The sequence below is a fragment of the Camelus dromedarius genome, chromosome 5, assembly GCF_036321535.1.
Source record: "Camelus dromedarius isolate mCamDro1 chromosome 5, mCamDro1.pat, whole genome shotgun sequence".
NCBI lineage: Eukaryota > Metazoa > Chordata > Mammalia > Artiodactyla > Camelidae > Camelus > Camelus dromedarius.
Window position 1 is genome coordinate 89576250 of NC_087440.1, and position 22114 is coordinate 89598363.

General features: G+C 41.2%; 1 protein-coding gene across 5 annotated transcripts in view; it reads left to right on the forward strand.

Moving 5' to 3' along the window:
- The window catches only part of EML1 (EMAP like 1), a 166477-nt gene that overhangs the window by 75727 nt on the left and 68636 nt on the right, over nt 1-22114 (forward strand). For 3 of the 5 annotated variants that reach the window (XM_031454297.2, XM_064486242.1, XM_064486244.1), the window contains exon 2: nt 20828-21010. In XM_031454297.2, coding sequence (XP_031310157.2) covers nt 20828-21010 — 183 coding nt within the window. Of the gene's footprint in view, nt 1-12405; nt 12505-20827; nt 21011-22114 lie in introns of those variants that run through there. The other 2 variants (XM_064486241.1, XM_064486243.1) reach the window with 1 other exon arrangement.

The window sequence follows — 22114 nt, forward strand, 5'->3', positions numbered from 1 at the left end:
TTATTTAGAGAGAGGGTCCTGGAAGAGGTAATTAGGTTAAAATGAAGTCATTAGGGTGGGTCCTAATCCAGTCTACCCGGTGTCCTTGTAAGAAGAGGAGATGAGGACACCGACATGTCCGGAGGGAGGACCACGTGAGGACACGTGGAGAAGACGGCCGTCTCCAAGCTAGAGAGAGGCCTCAGGAGACCCCAGCCCTGCTCGCACCTTGACCTTGGACTTCCAGCCTCCAGGCCTGTGGGGAAATGCGTTTTGCTGTCTAAGCCCCCGGGCTGCGGTGCTGGGTTATGGCAGCCCCAGCGCACACGTCCACCCCCGTAGTTTCCGGACGCCCGGCAGAGCATCTGCACCCAGTAGGCCCACAGCGCGTGTGCCAGGGAGGAACACAAACGACAGCCTCCCGCCCTCTGCAGAGTCTTCACCTGTGAAGAAAAAGGAAGGAATCAAAGTTGTTGGTGCTCTTGCCACCTGGGCGTCTGTCTCTAGGTTCATTTCGTAGATGTCTGGTAGTTAGGATTCTTTTCCTTTATGGCTCCAAATCACTGATGTTCGTTGTCCACCAGTATTTCATTTTCTTTTTTTTAATTAAAATGTTTTAATTCAAGTATAATTGATGTACAGTATTATATGCTATGGGGGAACATATAGTCATTCACACTTTTTAAAGGTTATACTCCATGTATAGTTGTTATGGAATGTTGGCCGCATTCCCCGTGTGGCACAATATGGCTCTGTAGCTTGTACTTAATAGTTTGTGTCCCCTCCCTCTTCCCTCTCTCCGCTGGTCACCACTGGTCTGTCCTTTGTGAGTCTGCATCTTTTTTATTATGTTCACTAGTTTGTTGTATTTTTTAGATTCCACGTATACGTGATATCATGCAGTATTTGTCTTACTCTGTCTGGCTTATTTCACTTAGACTAATGCCCTCCAGGTCCATCCATGTTGCTGCAAATGGCTAAACTGCATTCGTTTTTATGGCTGAGTAGTATTCCATTGTATATGCACATCACATCTTCATCCATTCACTGTTGATGGACACTTGGGTTACTTCTGTTTCTTGGTAATTGTAAATAATGCTGCTGTGAACATCAGGGTGCATGTGTCTTTTCAAATTAGTGTTTGTGTGTTTTTTCAGGTATATAGCCAGGAGTGGGATTGCTGGGCCACATGGTAACTCTGGTGTTTTGAGAAACCTCCGTGCTGTTTTGCACAGTGCCTGCACCAATTTACGTTCCTCCCAGCACTGTCTGAGGGTTCCCTTTTCTCCACATCCTTCATTTTCTTGACTTTCAAAAAACAGGTGCGTATTTGTTAGCTCTTGTTTGGCACACCCTGTTAGCTGTTCTTACACAGACCGGCCCTTCTTGGGACGCCCTTTTTTTCAGTTTGGCCTGCTCCATTTGCTCCATCAGTCCTTTAAAACTCAGCCATCTCTGTCACCGGTACCCAGAAGCCTCCCAGACCCTCCAGTCTGTCTGAGGTCCCCTGTCCGGGTCTGTTTCTCTGCCACTGCACTGTCATTAGTGCTGCGCCTACAGCCTCCACGCCTCCCTCTCCCAGCACAGCCTCCGCAGGTGAGCAGACAAGCAAAGGATGGACATGTCACTCCCTCGAGAGCCAGTCATTCAAAGTGGTTGAGGTTTTTTAGGATACTTTTTTTTTTTTTACTGTGGTAAAATGCATATAATGAAAGTTGAGATTTTCACCATTTTTAAGTGCACAAATTCAGTGACATTAATTCCATCCAAAGTGTTATGCAACCATCACCACCGTCTATTTCCAAGATTTTTCATCACTCCAAACAGAAACTGTATCCATTAGACAATAACTGCCATTCTTCCTTCCCCAAACCCCTCAGCCCTTAATCACCTGTAATCTACTTTCTGCCTCTGTGAATTGGCCTATTCTAGATACTTCATGTAAGTGGACTCATACAGTATTTGTCTTTTTATAACTGGCCTTTTTTCACTTGGCATATGTTTTCAAGTTCCATCCGTGTTGTAACGTGTATCAGAACTTCACTTTTTATGCCCAAGTAATAGTCCATTTTGTGGAAAGACCACGTTTTGTTGAGTCATTCATCAGCTAATGAACACCCGGGTTGTTTCTAACTTTTACTGTCGTGACTAACGCTCCCATCAACACGAATGTACAGATACCCTTCCCAGTCCCGGTTTTCACATCTTTTGGGTGTTTACCCTAAGAGTGGAATGGTAATTCTGTCATAATTCTCTTTAACTCTTTGAGGAACCACCATACTGTTTTCCACAGTGGCTGCACCATTTTCCATTCCTACCAGCAGTGCACAAGGTTCAGTTTCTCCACGTCCTCACCAACACTTGTCATTTTCAGTTCCGTTGATTAGACCCATCCTAGTATATGTGAGAGGGTGTCCCATTGTGGTTTTGATATACAATTCCCTAGTGGCTAATGATGTTGACCATTTTTTAATGCACTTAGTGCCCACTTATATATTTTCTTTGGAGAAATGTCTATCCACGTCCTTTGACCATTGTTTTATTGATTGGTTTATCATTCTGTTATTGAACAAAATGTTTAAAACTTAAAATGTTCTCCTTGCAAGGATAACCCCTCCCACTACTTGACTTTCCAGGAAACTTATTCTCTGAGGGCCCTGAGCGTCCTAGACTGACAAGGTTATTTGAATCGTCTCCTGTTTCTCCCCACTCCCACTTTCTTGGCTTTCTCCTCCCATTTTTTTTTTCTAGCCTTGATCTTTCAGATTAAACTTCAAATGGTACTCGAATGAGGATTCAAACTGCAGAATTTCACTTTGGAAAATGCTGCAACTCAAGTGTACAAATATCCTTTTCAAGTGCATTCAAGAAATTAGAGAACTAGGCAGTCAATTTGTATTATTTGAATGCTCTTAAAAGTGATGTTGTAGAAACGTACTCTGAGCAATGTTTTCCAATGTGTTTTGGTCCAGGAGTTGGAAGCAGAGTTTTGGATATGGAGAGGCAGAAGTCTTTGTGGGTAGATCTGAAAGTTCTGCTGAATGGTTCCGTTGGTGGTTTAATCTCAGTCTCACTCTCTGAACTCTTAAGTGGAAAGGGAGCCAGGTGGGGAGGGCAGCAGCCCTCAGGGACAGGTACTGTGGACGTGCATCTCGTAGGCTCTTGGACCTGAGCCCTTGGCTTCTTGGCACTGCTCCTGCTGGACCATCAGCAGCTGTGAGCCAGGGAGTTTGTATCTTTTATGGAATTTAGAATGAGGAATGTCTAGTGGGATTTAAAAGCTGTTCCAAGAGAGTAAAATTGGGGGATGGGGGATGGGGGAAATAGAGTTTTGCTATGACCACTGGGATATATAGCACTGACCTTGATCAAAAATCTGCTATAACCTTTATGTCCAGAAACAAATAAGTTATCTTTTTCCTTTCTTTATCCAAACCAAATATTTTCTAATTTTTTATATATTGCCTCATTTCACAAAGGATTTTTGATATCTTGTACACTTCAGTATGTTTTTCTGAAATCAGTAAAATATATTTTTTTCCTTTTTTTTTTTTTTCTTTTTTGCTGCTTCTTTCCTCTCCTTAGAAAAAGCTTTCTGGAAGTATCATTGGCACACAATAATCTGAACATACTTAAATGAACAATTTGATAAGTTTTGACATATGCATGTGTCCATGAAACCATGCCCACAATCAAGGTAATGAAGATGCTCATCATCCCTTGAAGTGTCTTTGTGACCCTTTACCACCCTCTGCCTGCCCCCCCCCAACCACTGATCTTCTGTCACTAGAGATTACTTTGCATCTTGTGTAATTTTATATAAATGGAATCATACAGCATGTACTCTATGTCTGGCTTCTTTCACTAAGCATAATTATTTTGAGGTTCTTCCATGTTGTTGCTTGCTTAGTGTTAGTATATTTTTATTACTGAGTAGTATATCCGTCGTGGACGTACCGCAGTGTGTTTACGCATCGCGTGTTGATGGACACGTGGGCCCCTTCTGGTCTTTATAGGCACGTATGCTTTCGTTTCTCTTGGGTGAGCACTGAGCAGTGGAATGATTGAATCAGACGGTGGACGTAGGTTTAACTGTTTCCCAAAGTGGTGGCACCATTTCCCACTCCCCCAGCAGCCTGTCAGATGCAGTTGCTCCACATGCTAACAGACACTTTTTTTTGATTTTGACATTAACTAATGCTGGCCTAATAGATGAGCTGAGAAGTACTCCCTCCTTTTCAATAATTTGGGAGAGTTTGTGTAGAACTGGTGTTATTTCTTCCGGAAATGTTTGGTAGAATCCAACAACAGTGAAGTTATTTAAGTCTGTTTTGTTTTGTTTTGTTTTTTTGAAAGATTTTCAACCAAAAATTCAGTTCCTTTAATAGTACTCTTTAGATTACCCGTGTATTCTTACGTGAGCTTTGGTAGTTTTGTCTCTCAAAAAATTTGTGGATTTCATCTAAGCTATTGACTTTATTGGTATAAAGTTGCCCTTAATATTTCCTGTTATCCTTCTGTGGATCTGCAGTGATGTCATTTCTTGTTCCTTATGTTGATATTTTGTGTCCTTTCTCTTTTCTCTGATAAATTTGGCTACAAGTTTGTCAATTTTAATTTCTCAAAGAACTAGCTTTTGGTTTCATGGATGTCCCCTATTTCGCTGATTTTTGCTCTGCTGTGTATTACGTACTTTCTTCTGCCAACTTTGGGCTTCTTAAGGGAGAAGCTGAAGTCATTTTCCTTCAGCTCCTCCTCTTCCTTCTTTTTTTTCCTAACGTAGGTGTTTCGAGCTATAAAATTCTCTTTAAGAACTATTTTAGCAGCATCGCACAAATTTTTATATGCTGTGTTTTCATGTTCATTCAGTTCAAAATATTTTCTGATTTTCCTTTCTGTCCAACTTGAGTTAATTTTTCTGAAAGTTGTAAGGTCTGTGTCTAGATTCTTTCTTTATCCCGCAATACGAACACCCAATTGTTGCAGCATCCTTTGGTGAAAATACTGTCCTCTCTCCATTGAATTGCCTTTGCTTCTCTGTCAAAGATGTGTTGACTGTATCTAAATAGGTCTGTTTCTGGACTCTCTGTTCTGTTCTGTTGATCTTTGTGTCCATCCATTGTTTGACCAATAGCATGATGTCTTGACTATTGCAGCTTTACAGTAAGTCTCAAAGTCAGGTAGTATCAGTTCCCCAACTTTGTTGCCCTTCTTCAGTATTTTGTTGGCTATTCTGTGTCTCTTGCCTTGCATGTAAATCAGTTTTTGTCCGTTTTCACAAAATAATTGCTGGGATCATGACTGGAATTATGTGGAACCTGTCAATCAAGTTGGGAAGAACTAACATTATAACAATATCAGGATTTCGAATACATGAACACAGAACATCTCTCCATTTCTTTAGTTCTTGTATTATTTCTTTCATCATAATTTTATCATTTTCTGCATATAGATCCTGTACATATTTTGTTAGATTTATACCTAAGTATTTCTTTCTTTTTTTTGGGTGCCATTGTAAGTAGTAGTATGTTTTTAATTTCAAGTGCCAACTGTTCATTGCTGGCAGTAGGAAAGTTGTTGACTTTTGTATATTAATCTTGTATCGTGCAACCATGTTACAATCACTTATTAATTCTGGGAGGGTTTTTTTTTTTTTTTTTTTTGGTCAGTTCTTTGGAGTCTTCTACATAAACAGTCATGTCATCTGCAGACAGACAGTTTTATTTCTTCCTTCCCAGTTTGCATACCGTTTGCTTCCTCTTCTTGTCCCCTTGCACTAGCTAGGACTGCCGGTGTGATGCTGGCAGGAGGGGTAAGGGATATCCTGGCTTTGTTCCCAGTCTTAGAGGGAAGCTTGCCGTTTCTCACTGTGAAGTTTGGTGTTGGCTGCAGGCTTTTTGTAGCTGTTCTTTATCAGGTTGAGGAAGTTCACCTGGATTCCCAGTTTGCCAGATCTTCTCTTTTATCTCTGGTCTCAAGCAGTGTGATTCTGACCTGCCTTGGTGAACTTCTCTTCAGGTTTCTTGTGCTTGGGATTCATTGAGCTGCTTGATTTGTGGATTTATAATTTTCGTCAAATGGAAAAATTTCAGCCACTACTTCTCGGATTGTTTTTTGTTCCCCCCTCTCTCCTCTCCATTAGGGCCTTGAGCTAATGAATATTAGGACACTGAGGTCTTTTGTCTTACAGACTCCCTGCTGCTTCATTCTCATTCTCTCTCCCCCCTCCCCCACCCCCTCCAATCTCTTCCCCTCGCCCCTTGCCTTCCGCTCCCTCCTCCTGCCTCCCTCCTCCCATCCCTTGAGTCTTTTTTTCTCTGAATTTCATTTGGGGTAGTTTCTGTTACAATTTCCTCATGTTCACCAATCTTTTCAGTTATTCTCGCCCAGCGTATTATCATTTTCATCTCTAGAAATTTGTCTTATTTTTAAGCTATGTAACTTCCATGCCCCTACTGACATATTCCGTCTTTCTTCTGGCTTCTTGAACGTAGGCAATATAGTTATAACAACGTTAATTTTCCTTGTCTACTAATTCTATCATTTCTGTGTTCACTTTACTCAGCGGATTCTTTTCCTCATCATGGCTCATATTTTTTGTTTGTTTCTGCTGCTTTGAGTGCCTGGTGGCTTCTTATTGGACATCAGACATTATGGTGTTGGGAGATGGATATTTTTAGATTCCCATAAAAATTTTTGAGCTTTGTTCTGGGGTGTGGTTAAATTACTTGGAAATAGTTTGGTCCTTTCAAGTCCTGCTGTTCAGCTTTGTTAGGGGAACCAGAGTAGCATTTAGTCTAGGGTAAAATCCTCTTGAGTTCTCTACCCAGTGCCTTGTGGATCATGTGGCTCGCCACTCGAGCTAAGGGTGACAGGAGCTACTCCCAGCCCTGTGTGAGCTCCGGTGGCTGCTCTCTGTATTCTTGTGGGATGGTTCCGTCCCCAGACCTGGGTGATTTCCTCACACGTAAATGCTGATCAGTACTCAGCTGAAGACCTAGGCGGTCTTCTCCACAGATTTCTGAAGCTTCCTCTCTTGGCCGCTCTCTCCTCTTCGGTTCTCTACCCTCTGAACTCTAGTCATCATGGCTTTTCTGGACTTGCAGCTCTGTCCCCTCAGCCTGGGGAGACCTTGGGCTCCACCTGGTTCCCCTCCTGGCATCACTTCCTGGAAGCTCTTCAGGCTGTCATCTCCGAGCAGCCACTGTCCCTCCTTGCCCAGTGCCCAGTGTCTTGAAAACCATGGTGTCGTATATTTTGTCTGTTCTTCCCAGCTGTTTTAGGTAGGGCGGCAAATCCAGCCGCTGTTACTCCATCTTGGCTGGAAGCAGAAGTTGATGGCACTTGAAAAAAAGTAGCTACACAATGTCAATAAGAAAGAGCAAAGAGAAAGTTTCACAGTAACAGCAGTTAGTCGCAAAGAAGAAGTGTGGGTGGGGGGAGGTCAGGATTCAGACCTCCCTTTAGATTCTTACCTTAGAATGTCGTAGCTCCACTTTTTGGGTAGAAACCTAAAAGGTAAGTTCTCCAGTGAGAACCTAGGTATTTTCAGTTTTAATGTCTTCCATGAACCAGTCATATCTGCCGTACTACCCTGAAGACGGACCACTAGTTTCCGTATGCTTTAGAAAGTTTTACCTTGGAGAACCAGTGGCCTAGCTTTAGCCTCAGTGGTGGATTTCAAACCATTTAAACTGTGTTTTTCTGATTTTAATCTCAACTATTAAAGCACAGGCTCTCATGCAAGCGAATATTGTCTAAAACTAACCAAAGGTATTCACTCTAGAAGACAATCGGTGTTATGGGTAATGTCACCACCGTACAGTGCTTTAAACAGAAGTATTTTTACATTAATGGAAATTAATAGAAAAAATAAGATAAGGATAGCTTATACTTTATTCTTTTTGCTGAAAGGGTTTAAAACCATTGTAGCAAATTAAAATATATTAAAGCTACCTTTGTAGATATTTTTGGTTAAGTTGCTTATGGACTGAGGACGTCTTGTCGAGAAGTGTGCAGGCAGTGTGACGTGTGTCTGTTGCAGTCCTCTCCATGTGGAATAGAAATTTAGACTACAGTTTTAGATCTTTATCAAGTTGCACCCTTATGCTCATTATTCTGTGTGCTCTCCCCTTCCCCACCTCCATAATTTTAATCTCTCCTTTTATGGTGAGGATTTGGTGATCCTGCATGACTGGCTGGGAGTGTTATTACAAAGCTTTAGTCTTTTTTCTTCTCCTCTCCTCTCCTCTCCCTCTTCCCTCTCCCTCCCCTGTCCTCTTTCCCTCCTCCTCCCCTCCCCTCTCCCTCATCCCAGCTATCCCAGAGACTGGATGTGCCTTTCCTGCCTCAGGGCCACTGGTGCTTCTGAACTTCAGAGCAAAGGTCAAGTTTTAGAGCAGATCACTTGACACAGTTTGGGGAGTTTCTCCTCTGCTCAGCTGTAGCATCTCTTGTTTGAGTTACTGAAGTGGGGGGAGAAGATATGAACAACGTTACAGTACCTAGGTCTTTTAGTTTCTGACAGAAACAAGAAACAGAATTACTTCGGCAAAAGTAGGAGGGTGTGTGCTTGCACGTGTGTGTGTGTGTGTGTGTGCATCACACGTGGCTTTGTGTGTGTGTGTGTGTGTGGGAGTAAGCATGTATAATATTAAAAATAATTAAAGTATTAAGTAAACATTCTGAGGATCTCAAGAAATCTCAAGGCTCCTTGGGAAGTCTTTGTCGGCTTGGTAACCACGGTTAGGCAAAATGAAATTAGAACATATTTCAAAGTAAAGTAATCAACACATTTCCTAATATGCAGCTAGAGGATTTCAAGGCTGTTCTTTCTGTAAGTGATTGTTTTTATTCTTCCTCTTCTGCGCTAATTGAAACCCAGTAGCTCACCCCAAATCCTGGTCTCCCTCCTTCACTGTGTTTTGTTCTAGGTTTGTCTGGTCCTCATAACACATCTCCTGCGGCTTGTTTCCCAGCATGTAACAGGGCGGGGTGGAGGCAGTGCGAGCTGATTGCTCCCACATCTGTGTCCCTGCATTTCTGGGATGGTTGTTTGTTGGTCTCTCCTCTAGTAGACGGAGCGCCCTGTGATTAGGAAGGTTGCTGTGTTAGCTGCAGGTCTGGCCCAGAAGGATGCTTAGTAACGTGTCACTGAATTGAAAGGAAAGTTTGTTAGCTTAAACTCTGTGTCATCTAAGTTCAACCGAGTCATGTGTCACCTCTTGGGTGATCTTACATGTTTTCCCTGGTCTCCAGCACCACTGGTTCACAGCCCAAGACTCATAAAGGATCTTGATACCATTTCCTTCCAGATTCAGGAGGCTCTGCTGAAGCTCCTTTACTCAGGAGACAGTGGTGGCATTTCTGTGTCAGTGAAGGGCTGTTGTCTTTCACAGTCAAGTATGCGAACATTAGCTCATGAGGGTCAGTTGAGACAGGTTTACTGATGGAGAGGGTCGGTTCTTGTAATTTTCTGTGAAGTCAAGAATTTCAGAGCCAGAGCTCAAGTGGCAGGTCCAGCCTGGGTAAGCAAGACGTGAAGTTCCTGCTTGACCCAGATGATCCAAGGAGAAGCAGGAGTCTTAGAAGCAAAATAAGCTGGAGCCCTTCAGCTAGGAGTGGTGTTCAGGCCTGCAGAATGACAGGAGGGCAGGGCTCCAGACCGAAAGGGGCAGGGGAGCTGTTGCTTCCCCATACTACCTGTTTCCATGTGTCTTTTGTTAGTGGATGCAGTGGCTCAGACCATGACAACGTGATGTAACACTTCTGCAAACAATGCATAATACAGAAAGCCGGCTTGTCCATGGGGTGTCTGTCTACAAATGATTGAGTGAAAGGTTGTCGGTGCTCATTGCTTACGTGATTGGTTCCTAAAATACTAGAACCTTATCATAGGATTTTTAAAAATATAGCAGTTGTCTAATATTTTGGAAACAGTAAAATGACGCAAAAATTCTATGTATATTTTACTTAGTACCACACAAGTCCCAGTGGAATTAATACTTGTTGTTTTGATGGACCACAGGATACGGGGGGAGGCTGGCCCTTGGCTTGCCAATTTCTACAGCACAACTTTAGATGAGTTGGATGAGAAACCCAACTTCTTCAACCTCGTCTCAGAAATGGGGACGACATCTAAATAGAGGCTGTCGTGTGGCTTGGAGATAACGCACTGCAAGACACGGGGCCTGACGCACGGTGGGTGGGAATTAAGGGTGGCTGTTACTGTTTTGGTGCTATCCTGATTGTTTATATCATTAAGTTAAGAAGTGAGAACACCTCAAGATAAAGGGGACAGATTCTAAGTTAACCTTTTAAAATGAACAGACCCCTTTGATCTCCAGGAACATTACTCAGATAATAGCAGTTATCTGTATATCACCAGAAGATTTAGAGTCCAGAGCCTGTTTTTCAAACTGATGGCTACCAGAGGGGAAAGGGGTGGGAAGGGATAAATTGGGAGATTCGCAGATACTAACTACTATATATAAAATAGATAAACAAGGCTCTACTGTAGAGCACAGGGACCTATATTCAGTATCTTGTAGTAATCTGTAATGAAAGAGAATATGAAAAGGAATATGTGTGTGTACATGTATGACTGAAACATTGTGCTGTACACCAGAAATTGACACAACATTGTAAACTGACTATACCTCAATTTAAAAAAGAAAGAAAAAAATTTTTAAAGCCTGTGTTTTGGGGGAGGGTACAGCTCAGTGGTACAGTGCATGGTTAGCATGCACGAGGTCCTGGGTCCCAGCACCTCCTCTAAAAATAAATAAATAAACAAACCTAATTACCACCCCCTCCCAAAAAAATCCCTGTTTTTATCTCTAGATAATGAGATAATCATATGAATGGAAGAAAAAGCATACCTTCCTTGCCTTTCTAAATAGGCTAAAACAGACAAGTTACCTGAAGATCTTTTTGTGCCACTTTTTACTGTAAAGCAGTACTTCAACTTAAAAGTCGTAGCCACAAAGAACTACAGAAAGATCTAGGGAAGAGGCAGAGCTACAAGGTCATCTTTTTACCTGTGGGACCAGAGGTGATGTAGTACCTACCTGGACCCATGTCATCGCTCAGAAAGAAACCTGCATTTGGCCAGGTCCTCATGAGAGTCAAGTCAGGATGGAGCCTTGGAGGTGACTCGCGGTCCACCCTTTGGCCACTGATCACGTGCTGTCACGTGAGAGGGCTTTTGGGGAACTGTTCTTCATCTTAAGTTTATTGTCACATATCTTCAGCTTGACCAGAGGTGCTCCAGAGACAGAAATGGTACCTTTTACTCCAGTCTGGGCCTCTCTCATGGGGCAAGCAGTGCACAGTCCTTGCAGAATTTGTCCTGTAACTCAATGTTAATGTTGATTTCACTGACGTCCGTGTTTGCTCTTTGCTATTATACACGATATAACAGCAATGAACTACAGACATACTAAACTACCTTTTGTGTTGAGCACCTGTTTGCTAACATCATATTGGGTATTCATATACATCAACATTTATCCTTCGGAGACAGGCTATGACACTATCCCTGGAGTGGTCAAGTCGTTTGCCAAGGTCACACAGCTCGTAAGGGTCAGACCGATTTGAATCCCAGGACGTTGTTCTCTGTAAAGCCCCAGACGGTCCAGTGCAGGTAACGTGAATGATTAGCCTTTCCGAAAACTGGTTTTCTCAGCCCTGTTTGGATCTTGACAAAATGCCATGAGGCTGGAAATTGTAGCCCCAGGGAGGTCTGCTGCTGGCAGAGGGTGCAGACTGTCTTCTAGAGCAGGTGGCCAGCTGAGACCTCGCACCTGTGCACTGCAGGCCTGGTTCTGCCTCAGTTTAAATCTTGTCTGCTCCCCTGCCCATACTGCGATCTCATCTGAGAGATAGTTACCTGACACTGAGATAAAGAGACACCCAACCTGCCGTGTGTCAACAGAGCCCCACGTCTTCCCGAGGAAATGAGCAGGTGCCGGAGCCCTGGCCAGGAGTTCTAGCTCTTACAGGAGTTTAAAAAACTCAAGAGGTAAAAATATAGAGAATATCTTGTTCAAACCTCTCATAACACTACAAAGTGCAGTGATGCTTCAAAGACTGTGAAAACTTTGAATAAAAGATCAAGCAGCTCTCTTGTTAACGCTGTGTTAAATGACCTCCACAGATCAGTTTTAGAGGTGCTGGAATGAAAACTACTTTAAAATAAATAACTTGTGAAGGTTCTACTTGGGCTGGGTTCCCGGGCTAATGAGGTTTCTTCTGGTAGAATTCGGATAAACTCTCCCATCCTGGGCCGTGGAATCCTGTGCAGCGCTTGGAGGCTGGAAACGGTTTGTGTCGGTTAAACCACGCTTTGGGTTTTGTTTTTCATTATGCTAATCAGGTTTCTTTCCCAGCTGAATTGGAATGTAAAGTCATTTGAACAACCCTGGCCTTTTCTGTGCATAAGAAGGTGAAGAATGTCGGACAGCTCACACTGCTGCCAAGAAGCCTCCGGTCTATGCTCGGGAGTAATTACCTGCAGAAGCAGAAGTAAGACAGCCCGTTACAGGTTAAATGAGTGGTTCTGGCAGGATTTGATAAGCACTAGGATTATGTCACAGGGAGAACTTCAGCTAATCTCAAAATGGAGGTTCTCCTAAGCAGGTCAGACATTTCAGGGTTTAAAAAAAATTTTTTTAATTGAAGTAGAGCAATTACACATTATAGTATTACAATGTGTTAATTTCTGGTGTACAGCATGGTGTTTCAGTTATACATACACATATTCCTTTTCATATTCTTTTTCGTTATAGGTTATTACAAAATATTGAATATAGTTCCCTGTGCTGTACAACAGGACCTTGTTGTTTATCTGTTTTGTATATATTAGTTAGTATCTGCAAATCCCAAACTCTCAACGTATCCCTCCCCTCGCTTTCCCCCCGGTAACCATAAGTTTGTTTTCTGTGTCTGTGAGTCTGTTTCTGTTTTGTAAATATGTTCATTTGTGTCTTTTTTTTTTTTTTTTTTAAGATTCCATATATAAGTGATATCATATGGCATTTTTCCTTCTCTTTCTGGCTTCACTGAGTATGAGGATCTCCGGGTCCATCCATGTTGCTGCAAATGGCATTATTCAGACAGTCCAGTTTTTAATCACTTGTATTTGAAGGCAGAAAATTGAGGTGGTTGAAGTTTTGTTTTTTGGATTTTGAAAGGGCCTTTTTGGTAAAATATTAAAATCAGACTTTTTCCTATACAAACTTGGCAATGGAATTAAAACAGAATCTGATTTATGCAGTTTTATTAAAGCTATCTGTAGAGCAAACCGAGGCCACAGGGATGCTGTTTTGCATCATAAGTTTTTATAACGTAGAGCAGGCCTGCCTTGTCTTACTTGGTAGGTTAGATAATCTTGATCTGAAAGTGCAAGGCTGGACGATAGGGGCCCACCTCCTCCGTTCCAGTGCTGCTCCGGCCGCCACGGTCAGTGCGCTCCGGTCCTCACGACGAGCGCGTGCGCCCGCTCTCAAAGCTGCTGTCTGAGGTACAGAGGAATGCAAGATTCTCTATGCCAGATTATTTTATGACTTAGAAAACATATTATTAATAAAGCACTAATTTCTAATTACCTTTTCAGTGCCATTTTGTGTAACAGTGTTTGAACAACATAGGAATTTTGAGGGAAATATTGAAGTTGAACTTACTTTGGTAATTTTTATCAGTAATAATAATAATGACAATAGTTTACTTATAGCTACATTTATAGAACATTTACACATATGCAAAAATATATCCCAAGTGCTGTCTAGGATAACTCCGATATGACAGCAGCCCTACGAGGTCCGTAACTGCTGTTGTCCGTATTTTACAAATGGGGAGACAGACATGAAGCGATTAAATAGTGTCCTGCGTCACACGGGTAGCAAGCAGTAGGGCTGCAGTTTGAACCTGGGAAGCTTGACTTCACAGTTCATGCTTTTAATGACTGGAGTATATTCTGGTTCTGTGAGCTCCTTGCCACGCTGACTGAGCTCTGCTGTTCCTTCTCCCAGCTCAGGTGAACCCCTCCCAACCTCTTGCCTCTGCCTGGGTAGGTCTGCAGTGACCCAGGCTCCCCCCAACCGTTGTTACACAGACTGAAGACTCTAGTCAGCTCTTTAATTGCTCCTCGGAGGGAAGACAGATATAAAATGCCTTTTTATCCTCCCCACTTCTCCCTTCCAATTGGCTTGACATCGTGAACTGGGACCTTCACGCTTTCCCTTCCAGATCAAATGACAAATGGAGAAACCCCACAGAATCCACAAGAATTTACATAGAACTTAAGGATGGTCTCTTTCCAATGAGCAGCAAGTATGAAGTTTGCACTGAAATATTTCTTTGCTGAGATCTTATGGTATAAAAGCAACCAACTTCAACAGGCAAAAATAATAACCTCTAACTGACAAAGCCAGTGGGAAGACTGTATCTCACTTGAACTCTCTGAAAGTCATTTTATTTGTTAACGTTCAGCAAAACTGCTTTTTTGGAGACAATTCTATGTATTTTAACACAGATAGATTCACGTAACTACCACCACCATCAGGACAGGACATTTCCGTCACCCCCCCGAACTCCCCTGTGCTGGGCCCCTTCCCCAGCCCTTGCCGACCACCTATCTGTTCTCCTTTACTCTGGTTTTGTCTTTAGAGAATATCATGTAAATGGGATTGCGCAGTGTGTAACCTTCTGAGACTAGCTTTCCTCACTCAGCGTAATGCCCTTGAGATCCGTCAAACCGTTGCGTGTCTCAATAGTTTGTTCCCTTTTATTACTGAGAAGGATTCCACTCTCTGGGTGGACCAGCTCGTCTACTCACCATTGAAGCACATTTGAGCTGTTTCCAGTTTTCACCAAGTGTGAGTTGAACCACTATAAACGCTGGCGTACAGGCTTTGTACGAATGTGAGTGCATCTCTCCAGAGTACGTGCCTAGGGATTGCTAGAGCACTTGGTAACTGCATTTGTTTTCCAGAGTGACTGTACCGTTTTCCGTGCCCATCAGCAGTGCAGGAGAGTTTTGTCAATATGTTGTATTTAAACCACTCTCATCGGTGTCTAGCAGTATGTCTTTGTGAGTTTAGTTTGCATTTCCCTCATGGCTAATGATGTTGACATCTTTTCGAGAATATGCCTGTTTGTCATCTGTATATCCTCTTTAGTGAAGTGTCTATTTGAGTCTTTTGCCTCCCCACCCACCAAAGGGGGGGGGCAGTAATTCAGTTTATTTATTTATCTAATGAAGGCACTGGGGATTGACCTCAGGACCTTGTGCCTGCTAAGCATGCACTCTACTGCTGAGCTATACGCTCCCCGCCACGTTTCCCTACTTTTTAATCAGGTTATTTGTTTTCTCTTTGCTGGGTTTGTTAAGTTCTGTTTATGTCTCAGTCACATAAGGGAGAGACAGAGAAAAAGGGCACACCCACATACCCACCAGTATTCCTGGCTGAAATGGTGAAAATCCTATGTTAGTAGTGTAAACAGTAGAGTGTCCTGTTCTAGGAAGGGGAGGAGTGTGAGACAAGGGTATTGGCAAGTTCTTGCCTCACAGATTTTTTTAAGGAGATATGTCTATGATATATTTTTTAAAGGCTTAATCTGTCTGTCTGTCTGTCTCTGTCTCTCTCTCTCTGTGTGTGTGTGTGTGTGTGTACACACACACACATGCATATAATACCTTCATAAGAGCTTAACAATTTTAAATGTATGTGAGTACTTCATAAGCTCTCTGGGTTATCAGATATTTAATACCTGTTAGTCTTCCTCAGAAGTTCCATTGACACATTTGAGAAACATGTTTGTGTATGATACAATTATGTTACATAGAAAGTTGGCGGAGTTTGAATTTAAGGGAAAGACAGAATTCCATCCAGTAAGTAGAAGTTACAAGATGATAGATTTTAGTTTCAAAGACCACAGTTACCTGCATATTCCTTATGCTTTCATGTTCTCATGTTTTGTTTAGATTGTTTCCTTTTCCTGGAACACCATTCTTCTTGCTTTTTCCCCTTGTAAATTTTTTAACCTTCAAGGTCAACCCCTACTTTCTTCTGTTTTTCCAAATACAGTTAATATTTCTCTCTATGTTCATTTACCACTTTATTTCTCAAATGTATAACTTATCAAATTGTTTTAGAAATTTGTGGACATGTGTCTTTTCCACTACAAAGAGAGGTTCTTAAGGATAACTGTGTGAATCAAGCGTTTTTATATTCCCAGCAACTAATTTGATGATGCTCCCATTTACTGATTTATTCATTCACTTACCAAATATTTATGGAGTTCTTACTGTGTATTACATATTGGAAACAGACAAGTGAACCAGCAGAAAAAAATCCTGGCTTTCATGGAGCATACACTTCATTGATGGTTTAAAGGAGTAACTTCTGATTTCATTGATGTTCTTCATTGTTTGTTCATGTTTTATTCCATTGCTTTCTGCTCTGTGTTCTTTCTCTTCCTTTGGTTAATTTGGGTTTAATATACTCTTTTTCTAGTTACTTAGTATGACAGTTGAGAATCATTGATTTGAGAATCCTCTCTCTAATAAAGAGATTTAGAAGCTATTAATTTTCCTCAAAGACCTGCATTATCTGCAGCCCATACATTTTGGTATTTACATTTTCATTGTCATTCAAGTAAAAATGTCTTCTAGTGTCTCCTGTGATGTCTTCTTTGATCTCATAATTATTTAGAAGTATGTTGCCTAATTTCTAAATATTTGGGGGGTTTTCTTATTCTCTTATTGTTTTTGACTTCTAATTTATTACTACTCTGGTCAGAGAACATATTCTTTCAATCTTTAGGTTTATTCAGGTCTTTTTTATGGCCCAGAATATATGTCTTGGTAAATATTCCATGTACACTGCTATTGTTAGCTGTAGTTTCCTATATGTACCAATTAAGTCAAAGTGGTTTATAATGTTGTTCAGATCTTCCATCTTTACAGATTTCTTTTTATTAATTGTCCCATCAGTTGCTGAGAGAGGGGTGTTAAAATATTCAAGAATAATTATAGAATTGTCTATTTCTCACTTTAATTCTATCAATTTTTGTTTCATACATTTTAAAGCTCTATTTATGATTGTCTTTCTGATAAGTTAACACATTTTTCATTATGAAATGTCCTTCTTTATAGCTGGTAATACATTTTACTTGACATCTATTTTATCTGATATTAATATTGCCACTGCAGCCTCCTTATGCTTACTGTTTGCATGCTGTATCTTTTTTTCCATTCATTTACTCTCAGACTGTGTCTTTGTATTTAAAGTGTGTGTCCTACAGTCAGTATATAGTTGAGTCTTACTTTTTTTCCTGACATTTTCTGCCTTTTAATTGATGTGGCTAATGCAATTATTGCTTTAATGTAACATTTAATATAATTATGGCTATGTTAGGTTTGGATTTACTATTTTATTTTTGTTTTCTACTTTTCTCTTTTTTGTTGTTGTTCTTCTGTTCATCTTTTCCTTTCCTCTTTTGGATTATTTGAATACAGAATTTCGGTTTAATTTTTCTCTTGGTTGTTTTGGCTCTACTTCTCTGCATTATTCCCTAGTAGTTCCCGAAGGGTTACAGTGTACGTCTTTACCTTTTCATAGAGCACTTCCAGTTAACAGTGTATCCTTCATGTACAATATTAAAGTCTTACAACCTTATAGATCCATATCCTCCCCATCCTCCATGTTATGGTTGTTATATGTATTCAAAACATGTACCTTAAAAGTAGTATAAGACAGTGTTATAATTTTTGTCTTAAAAGTTTATAGGTTTAAAAGAACACTAAAAGAAAAATGCAAAAAGAAGAAAGTCTTGCTCATTCAGATATTAATCAATTCCAGTGGTCTTCATTCTTTTCTGAGGGTCTGAATTTTCATCTTATGTAATTTCCCTTTACTCTGAAGAACTTCTTTTAGGTTCTTGTAATGCAGATCTGCTGGTGATAAAGTCAGTTTTTATTTATCTGAAAAATGCTTTATGTTGCCTTCATTCTTGGAGGATACTTTTGCAGGATATAGAATTCTGGATTGATTTTTTTTTTCATTCAGTACTTTAAAGATGTCACTTCATTTTCTTGTGGTCTCCATGGTTTATGATGACCAGCTGTTAATCAGATTATTGTTCCTTGTATATAATATGTCATTTTTCTCTTGCTGTTTTCAATATGTGTACTTTATCTTTGGTTTTTAACAGTTTGATTATGATATACTTGGAGTGGTCTTCTTTGTGTTTATTTTGATTGGTTTTTGTTTAGCATTTTTACATTTCTGTCCTTTACTGAATTTGTGATATTTAAGGCCATTATTTTTCAGATATCTCTTCTGTCCTATTCTCTCTCTCTTTTTATATTCTAATTAAATGTATGTTCGACTGTTTAAGACTGTCTTAACAAGTCCCCAAGACTCTGTTCATTTTTACCTCTGTGTTCCTGTTTATCTGTCTTCAGATTTACTTAGTTTTCCCTTCGTCATATCTGTTAATTCCATTTAGTGAATTTTTTTAATGTCAGAATTTTCAGTTGTACAATTTCCATTCAGTTCATTTTTTATTTCTATTTTTTTGCCAGTACTTCCCATTCCTCTCTGGAATTTTCATTCACTGAAAAAAAAACCCTTTTACATATAAAAGATAGTCATGATACCCATTTTAAATTCCTTCTCCATTGGTTCCAGCGCTTCGTTCATTTTGGAGTTGGACAGACTAACTGTCTTTTCTCTTGGGACTGTCTTCCATTTCTTGATCCTTAGTATGTTAGTAATTTTGAATTGTATCCTGGACATTATGAATGTTAAGTTGTGGAGATTTTGTAGTCTGTTATTTTTCTCTGATGAATCTTGTTTCTTTGTCTCAGTGGGTACTTTTCTGGGTTAAGCTTGAACTGTAAACTCTGTTCTGAGCCTGTTCTGTGTATGTGTGATTTACTGATCAGCCAGAGATATAAAGAGACAGAGTTAGGGGACCCCCTCTCTAGCTTTTCTCCTTCTGTGATTTCCCCACTCTCTTCAGTGTTCACAGTTTTCAGACTTCACTTTGTGTTTTTTCAAGGATAAGAAGACTGCAAGGTTTCCACATGTCCTTGCCCCCATCATGTGCACCACTTAGCCCTAGGCTGAAAGCCATGAAAAGGGGAGTTTCCTTGTACAGTTCCCCATCTGTGCTCCCCCAAGGGGGTGTAAACTCCCGCCAGGGTGTATATGCCTGTGTCCACTCTCTGGTACCTTCTGCTGTTGTCTGTGTAATTTCCAGGCCTAACAGTTACTTTCTACAGAGGGGTGTTGTCCAGTAGGGGTCCATCATACCCGGAAGCAGAAGTGATTCCACGATGCTTGCATTTTTTCTTAATTGAAGTATGGTGGGTTTATAATGTTGTGTTAATTTCTAGTGTACAGCACAGTGGTTCAATTATACATAGACATATATATTCCTTTTCATATTCTTTTTCATTATAGGCTATTACAAGTTATTGAATGTACTTCTCTGTGCTCTACAGTAGGACCTTGTTGTTTATCTGTTTTATATATAGTATCTGCAAATCCCAAACCCCAATTTATCCCTCCACCCTTTCTTTCCCCCCAGTAACCATAAGTTTATTTTCTATGTCTGTGAGTCAGTTTCTATTTTGTAAATAAGTTCATTTGTCTCATTTTTTTAGATTTCACATATAAGTGATATCATGTGGTATTTTTCTTTCTCTGTCTGACTTATGTCACTTAGCATGACAATCTCCAGGTCCATCCGTATTGCTGTAAATGGCATTATTTTATTCTTTTTTTATGGCTGAGTGGTGTTCCATGGTGTATATGTGTATGTGTGAATGTGTGTATGAAAAACACAACTTCCCTGTGCAATCATCTGTCAGTGGACACATACGCTACGTCCACGTTGGCTGTTGTAAATAGCCCTGCTGTGAACAGTGGGCTGCATGTGCATGATGCTTACATTTTAGTTGGGAGACACAGACAAAAGCAAACAAGCAAGATGGTTACAGTTCAGGGTAAAGCTATGAAAGAAAGAAATAAGGTGGATATGATTGAAAGGAACAACTTCAGGGAAGGTTATATAGCAAGGTTCTCTGAAAAAAATCTTCTGTTTGAGTTGAGACCAAAAGAAGGACTTGGTTATGCAAAAAGTTGGTTGAGAAATTCTTCAAGCAAAGGCAACAGCAGATGGCAAATCCCTAAGGTAGGAGAGAAAGGACAGTGTGGCTGGGGCACGGGAAAGGAAGGGAAGGGAAGGGAAGAAGGAGGTAGAATGAGGTTGGAGAAGCCAGGAACCTCATGGAGGGCCCCGGTGGACCTTGATACAGACCTGGAGTTAGTGATTCTGTGCAAGGACCTAGGATGATTCTAGCTCTAAGGGTGTGCTTGCCAAACAGGTTTGACCACTACTATTGCCTAGTAGCCAATCCTTAAAAGTCCTGACTGGTGAGTAGTTTGGCCTTACAATTATCTGACCGACCTGCCAGTTAGCTTTGTTGAAACAAACGTTAGAAGACCATGCAGTGGATTTCTGCAACATGTGAGAAGTTGAATAGATGTATGCTAATATCCTCTCTACTTCTGAGGTTCTCTGGTGTCATAGAAAAGGAGTTGGCCTGCATCTAGCAAAATATGGCAATTAAAACCACAGTTTAAAAACAAAAAGCACAAACATAGAGAATGAAAAGACTATAGCAGAATGAAGCACTGCAGTTGTGCCTAATAAAAGATCGCATGTGATTTCTGCCTACGAGCATTGTTATCATGTTATAGCAGTGCCCTATGTTTCGTGGTCTGATTTCTCCGGGGAGCGTTTGAGACTCACCTGTTCCTTTCCCCCGGTCTAGATGACAGCGCTTCTGCTGCCAGTAGCATGGAGGTCACAGACCGCATTGCCTCCCTGGAGCAGCGAGTCCAGATGCAGGAAGACGACATCCAGCTGCTCAAGTCGGCCCTGGCCGACGTGGTCCGGCGGCTGAACATCACCGAGGAGCAGCAGGCCGTGCTCAACAGGAAAGGACCTACCAAAGGTGAGCGCTCGAGAGGGGCAGGAGCAGCAGTGGAGCGGGGCTTGTTGTGGATTCTTGCTCCAGCAGACACGTTGCACACTTAATATTTGTGGAGAACTCAAGTTTAGAAAAACAGGGAAGCGGTCTTAGGAGTGTCAAAATCATCGCACACAGTGAGACAGTGTTTTTCTGCGGGACGCCGGTGAATTGTGTGGCCCAGGGGTTGCTCAGCGGTAGGTGAGTCAAGGAAGGAACGTCCACAATGGACCGAGGACACTTGTCTATCCAGACTCTCTGGGATAGAGAGAGCTTGCAAAACGAAACTCCAAAAATAAACACAATTCTTTGGGCCCCTTTGGAGGCTGTTCTGCCTTGAAACTTTGACAGCTCATCTCTCTCTCTGTCCTCAGTTTACACTGTCATCCATTTCCGCACAGCAGACACATACTTGATCACGTGCCACGAATGAAGCTCTGAGCCAAGGACTGGGGCACTGAGGGGACAAGCCCTTCCCTGATTTGCTCAGGACCCTGAAGCTTATTCCTATTTCCCCTCCCCTCCCGGCTTCTAGTTAGTAAGCTCCTCCAGGGCAAAGCCTCCTCTTTAAAAACAAAATCCTTTCTCTTCTGAACAGGAGCACATAGCCTGTGACAGAATTCTATACCTGTAAATAGTGGATTTCTAGCAAATTTAAGTCACCATTTCATTTCCCAGTGGTGCCTGGGAACAAAACAAAAAGCAGTATTTGCGTTTTAAGTAACTTAGTAGTGACAGTCTTCTTACAATTTTGGAAATAAAACACCTCGTAAAAGCTTCTGTCCTGCTGGTTAGAACCCCGCCATCTACTCTCCACCGACATGCATTGCTCAGCTTTTGCCAGAATCACTTCTCCTCCTGGCTCACTCTAGAAAACACAGTTCCTCTTGGCTGTAATGTCCCTTTGGTTAAAACATTTTGAGTCTGCAGCATGCAAATGTCCCTTTAAAGTTAACTTTCTTGTTTTGTTTGGATTTAACAAATTATTTCACAGTTATTGTAGTTCCCTTGGAGTCAGGAGAAGGTCCTGAACGATGTTGCATGTGTCAGTTTTTTGTCCAATACTTGGACCCATTTTCACATGTCTTT